This window comes from Bidens hawaiensis, unplaced genomic scaffold (genome assembly GCF_021521415.1).
Source record: "Bidens hawaiensis isolate Kalapana, Puna unplaced genomic scaffold, B.hawaiensis_p1.1 tig00003244_1, whole genome shotgun sequence".
In the NCBI taxonomy this organism is placed as follows: domain Eukaryota; kingdom Viridiplantae; phylum Streptophyta; class Magnoliopsida; order Asterales; family Asteraceae; genus Bidens; species Bidens hawaiensis.
In genome coordinates, this window is record NW_027491178.1 from 1,618,651 (window position 1) to 1,625,000 (window position 6,350).

The 6,350-nt window shown below is 35.6% G+C and overlaps 1 protein-coding gene across 1 annotated transcript in view; it reads right to left on the minus strand.

Moving 5' to 3' along the window:
• Positions 1-4,247: 4,247 nt before the first annotated feature.
• The window catches only part of LOC143622998 (protein PSK SIMULATOR 1-like), a 2,904-nt gene continuing 801 nt past the window's right edge, over positions 4,248-6,350 (minus strand). Inside the window, exon 2 of the mRNA XM_077094004.1 lies at positions 4,248-5,979. Coding sequence (XP_076950119.1) covers positions 4,412-5,935 — 1,524 coding nt within the window. The 5' untranslated portion in view covers positions 5,936-5,979 and the 3' untranslated portion in view covers positions 4,248-4,411. The remainder of the gene's footprint in view (positions 5,980-6,350) is intronic.

A 6,350-nucleotide genomic window follows, 5' to 3' on the forward strand; every position in this document is an offset into this window, starting at 1 on the left:
AAACAACAAAGAACTTGTACTCTAATCAAAACATACTAACCAGTTTCATGACCGTACGGGTGCAAATACCAACATACTCTTCATCCTTCTTCTGCTAGGCTCTGGGTCAGGGTTTGTTCGGTGATTTATCAACATTGTCTAGTACATCAATTGCTTGATTTTTCACATCAAAACACAACAAATAGTAGTGTTCGCCAAACATAATCGGGATTACAAACATATCAACTGCAACCACAACATTTCAAACAATTACTTTCAACACAACTAACATTCACTACACAGACTACTATAATGTTTATCTACATGTGTGAATCTGCAACCCCAGATTAACATGAATACGAGCATACACAGACACCCACACATACATATGCACATACACACATACAATAACTACATAACATACACAACACTCCATACATGCATGACAATATAGACATAAACGGCCCAAATGGACACACATACATGAATACGAGCATACACACACATACAATAAATACATAACATACACAACACTTCATACATGCATGACAATATAGACACAAACGGCCAAAATGGGCATACATTTTATACATAAGCACACCTACACAAGAAAATAAACTACACAACTGGACATACATACATGAAAACAAACACATATTTGTAATCTGCAACTTCACTAAAAAAAAAAGAAATGGCCTACAACTTTACTAAAATCAACCTTAACTACACTGCCTACTATACTGTTCATCTACTAATCATTTCTCATTTAAAAAAACATTAAACTACCTACACCGGTTTTTTACTTATCCATAAACGAGTTGCAACCAATTTCACAAACAACAGACACTACAGTTCATATCAGTGTAGCTTGTAAACATTAAAACACTTACACTGAGTATCGTTCGAGGCCCGACAAAGTACTTCTTCCTATCATCACGCTTCCATTTTTCAGTACACTCTCTTACACTCCGGTATATAACCTCACACCAATCAATGTTATTAAAATCACAGTCCTTACTTAGGAATGGTAGAAACGCCTTTAGACATTTACCGTTTCCCGAACACTCTATCATCGTGGCAATGAAGAGCATCACAAAATCCACCTTAAACATCCAGTCTGCTTGATCATATTCCCCCAGTCTGTTGTCTATATCCGGTGGGCTCAAATCAACTTTACCATGAGCATCTTTCCATGTTTTACTTGCGGTTAGAATGGACGACGCATCATCAGACTTTGCAAGGACAACACCTACATTTGGTAAACCCGTCAACGCATGAATACATGCTTTCGTTATCCTCATTACACCGTCACTCAACTTAAGTGTCATTGTTGTGGTATCAAGATTGTCCACCACATAATAACCCATGTTACCAGGGATACCATCAACCGTTAGCGTCAGAAACTTACCGAAACCCATTGCTTTTACACACTCTTTTTGTGCAGCCGATAATTTCTTCACCGCGCTCCACAATGAGCGCGGTGATGATCTGGTCCTAATACTTGGCAACTCATACTTCTCATATTTAAGCTTTATTTTCAATTTCTCTTGTTTAGGGATCACTAGTTGCTGATCATCAACCACTGCATTAGGTTGCTCGAAAGGGCTATCGATATCCATTAGTTCCATCGACGCCCCGGTCCCAACATGCGATCCTCCTTCATTAGCTGCTAAGTCGCCTATATCGATATAAAATGTAAGTACACACCAATGTTAATATGGATATATGCTTAAAACATGAAGTCGATTTGAAACATTATTACCTCTCGTTTTTTCCTTAGCCCGTGAAAACTCCCTTTCAGCGACTTTTCTTTTGCGTGGGTTTTCTCGACATCCCCTACACTCACATTTATCAGTGACATATAACACATTAAAAATTTGAAGAAAAACCCTCATTTTTTAACTACCAAACCAACCCCGAATAAACCAAAAAAAACATGGTATGTAAATCAACAGGTTTCCTGATCATTCACAAATCTTGTAAAACTTATTCTATTTGCAATCCTTTCGCTTTTCCGTTCTACACAAAACAAACAATACTTTAATAACACAAATCACCTACCAAAACATTTATGTTCCTACACACAAACCAACATACATAAAAACCATAACACACATTCAACTTCCCCTTATGACCTGCAAGAGACAACCCACGGTTAATTTTTTCCTATATATTTGTCAGCTAACCGCTAACATGAGCAACATATACAACACTACCAAGTTTAACCGCAAGTAAAATATTATCAGTAACTACACACAACAAAACATATGACACCCACATGACAAATTGCCTTACAAAATGCATCCAAAGCGTAGACATCTCTATGGTACGCATCTACACAGTCTACAAATATGTGTATCTATGGCCTGACCAACACTAACTGGTAACTACACACAACAACACCAACTTACAAACAAGGCGACACTGCTTACACACCAGCACCATACACCCGATGTATCACAACACCCACCAATCGGACCAACAAAAACTATGTAACCACCCTATTATTTCATTATAACCACCATATGTGTATCCTGTAACTACTCACAAGAACAAAAATTTTCACAAACATATTTCGATATCCTGATGTTTTAAAACCACATAGATTTTACATTAAATGATCGTTCACTATCAACATCATAAGCTACATATAATCATAAAAACAAATAAACAGCCAACCAGTACCACAACTACACCTACAACTGATGAACTTACCTACACCAAAATTTCTAGGGCTCAATCCGAGAAAACTCCGAGAAATACCCAAATCAACTTCAATAGCAACTGTTAGGTCTAACAATTGATAGATTAATGGATGGGTTTTATACTAAACCAACAGAATCAGCGATGTGTGTATCGCTTATAAATCAGAGAGAATTTTGTGCAGCTACAGATGTAAAACTTGATTCTGTATATCGGTTTATATATTTGATTTGGTTCATTGGGTTGTGTGTAGGCATGTTCATTATCAAATGACTGATTCGATTGAATAAGGGGGGACCAGTTGGCACCTCGATATTTGTGCTTCAGTTACAGAGTGAAACCAGGGTCACAAAACCGGTTCCTTTTTTATATCTACATACAATTGACGACCTTGCCCTCCCATGCACAATTATTCTGGTTACAACTTCTTGTTATTTACAAAAATGCCATAATGTAATCTACACCATTGATCTTTTTAATCAATGGTTGTGGTTCACTTCTCGCACTTCTCATTTAAACATTACTTCTCGTAAGATCCATCCCCTATATATATATATATATATATAATGGGGGAGGGTTATCCTTAAAATAAGTAGTTTCCTAGGAAGACTAAGAATAAATCATAGCATTGGATCATATCAATCAACGGTTCAGATTTAAAATTACCAAAAACCGTCATAGTTTCCTAGAATTATTCTTTCACCATAGGTTTTAATGTCAAATGTCAAAATTCTATTACTTCTTACCATTTCTAGGAAACAACTTCTTTTTATTTGAACCATTTTCTATATATATACACACACACACACACATAGGGTAAGGATCCTAAGAGAACCCTTTGAAAATTGAGAACCATTTTAAGCCACAAAAAAAACCTTTGAAAAATATTTAAAAAAATTATAAAACAAAAAATTTTAAAAAGTAAAAAAAAACAAATTTTTTATATTTCATTCCGGTTTCATATAAAAAAACTTCGTATAATACACATGTGTATAATTTTATTTAATCTCTAGTTACGTAATGTACACATATGTACATTATCATTTACATTAAATTGTACACATGTGTATAAAAAAACATGTATGTACATATATGTACATATTATACATATGTGTATAATTTAGCTAAACCGAGACGTTTTTTTTATAAACCCGGGATGATAAATAAGAATTTTGGTATTTTTACTTTTTTTCGTTTTTACGTTTTTTTATATTTTATGATTTTTTTTTAATTTTTGGGTTTTTTGTGGTCTAGAATGTTTCTCAAAATTCTCAATTTCAAAATAAACCACAACTTAGCGTTATGAAAAAGGGCTCTAATGCCCCCCAATGCTCACGTGGCGCTGACGTGGTACGGTAGAGGGGCTCTACCATAGAGAACAGTTTAATAGTTATTAACCTAAATGTAATAATAATTAATTTACTTTATATGAGCGGTTCTCACGTTAAGATCTAATTCTACAGGATCCTACCTAAATACAAGTAAACCCACAAAAATCAAACACACGTTATCCCGTACAATCACATTGTTAACAGGGGTTTTGGTAGGAAAATTCTATTAACTGTCACCCTTTTAACCCTTGAAACTTTAGCCTAAACAATATAATTAGTACCATCCAAACAGATGTCGAATGGAATGCTATTTACAAAGAAATCTACGCATCTAGAAAACAAGACCACGAAGCATCCCGCTTTTCTAGTCAAACATCGTCGATCAAAACACCATCTTATCATACAATGTGATCATGAAACAAATAATCATCACAATCTGTATCACATGAAGACCCCATAAAAGCCTTACTATTAATCTCTCTACCGAATCTTGAAACATAATGAAGTCCCAAAACAAGATTTGTAATTGCCTCTTCACTCTTTTCTTGATCTGCATAATGCAAAGTGTTCACCAAAAGCACATTTCCAGATCCCATAGTTTGCTTCTCAAAATTCCTCTCAGAATGCCACTTTATCATGTTTTGAGCAAGCGGGACCAACCAATCGAGTGTCTTCTGCATTGATAAACTCCATTCGGATGCAAGATCACGGCTAAAATCGTTTCTTGACTCAATATTAAGTTTTTCTTTAAGCGAGTTCTTGATATTTGTGGTTAGCATATGATATAAATCTTCGCGTGACTCCAGGTTTATAAAGTGTGGCGATATAGCTAGCCGCTCGATGAATATTATTACGTTTGCGTAATGTAGCGCTAAAGCAGCATCACCGACTGTCGGTTTTTTACCGTTTTGACCAGCTTGACTGTTTGACCATCCTTTAAGAATAATGTTAACAGGGGCTTGAAATGTAGCGTTGACTTTCGGAGAGTCAAGATCAGAAGTCATGCATTTTTTCAAAAGTCCAAACCGAGTCAAACTTCTTGTGGTCGTCGATGTGTGGGTCCCACAAAAGACACTAGGAGGGTGAGGCTGAACATTCTTCCTTTGTTTGTATCCAAGATTCGACATTGATCTTCGAATCGAGTTTTTAGAGGGAAAATCTGAAAGGGCAGAAACGGAGTTGCATCGAACCAAACATGGCACATCTGGAGGTGAAATTACAAAAACGCCCTTCACCCGTTCGACTATCGTGAAAAGTGATCTTAACAGTAATCTGACAACGTAGTCGTAACTACGAACCCATGCTGACATTTCACGCAGCCCGTTGACTTCTTCCCGTTGCCACATCACTTTCTTCTCGAATTCGTTAATTTTCATTTGACTCGAATTATTATTATCTTGCAATCTTTTTAACCCGCTTTCGAGCTCAGACAACACCTCAAGTTCTTCACATAACTGTAAAGTAACCGCAGCAAATCGTTTCATTTTCTTCACTCGTTTATCCATTTTCTTGAACTTATACTCCCACCCGACCCAGTTAACATCAATCTGGATAATATTATCAAAAACCCGATCCAGATTATGATAAACCAGATCCGTGCACTTCTTACCGAGCCTAGAAACACCTTTTGCGACACACTTAATGTTGTCAACGATCTCGATTAACGCAAGCTGCATTAGATGATCTTGATTGTCTGAAACGAGGTATTGTATCCCGAGTGAGTTAGCGAGTTCTTCTTGTAATCTTGATATCTGTTTATCGCTTAAAACGTGCCATAAATTTGCTAACTTTGTCATTAATCTTGAAACTTCAAATGACATGATTCCAATAACGGGTTTTTCAGGGTCTAAAGGTGCGGTTTTGCGTGAATGTTTCCATATAGAAGGAAACCATGATGTTTCTTTCATTGTATCGATCCCCATTGTTCACGATAACCGGCCCAATGTATATAAAATTGCCACTAATCCTGAAATAGAAATAATAAGTCATAGTTAGCGGAGATTATTATCAAGTAACAAAAAGAAATAAAAAAAGTGCGCTTTATTATTCGAAAACACAAAATCAATTTCAAAATAACTTCGAATCTTGAAACATGTAGGTTAAAAATCATAACTTAATGTAACATATTTGTCTTGATAATTAGAAAATGAACAGGATAGTTTTTTTTACAATACACACATGATATTTAACAATAAAAACACATGCTTGACTTGATAACACAGCATATTATCCCGGTCTAAACCCAAAAGACCCGCTCCAAAAATCAAAATCATATGATTTTCCATATCAAAACTTAAGAAATTGATACATATACAAAAGATTGTTTATTGATTCCCT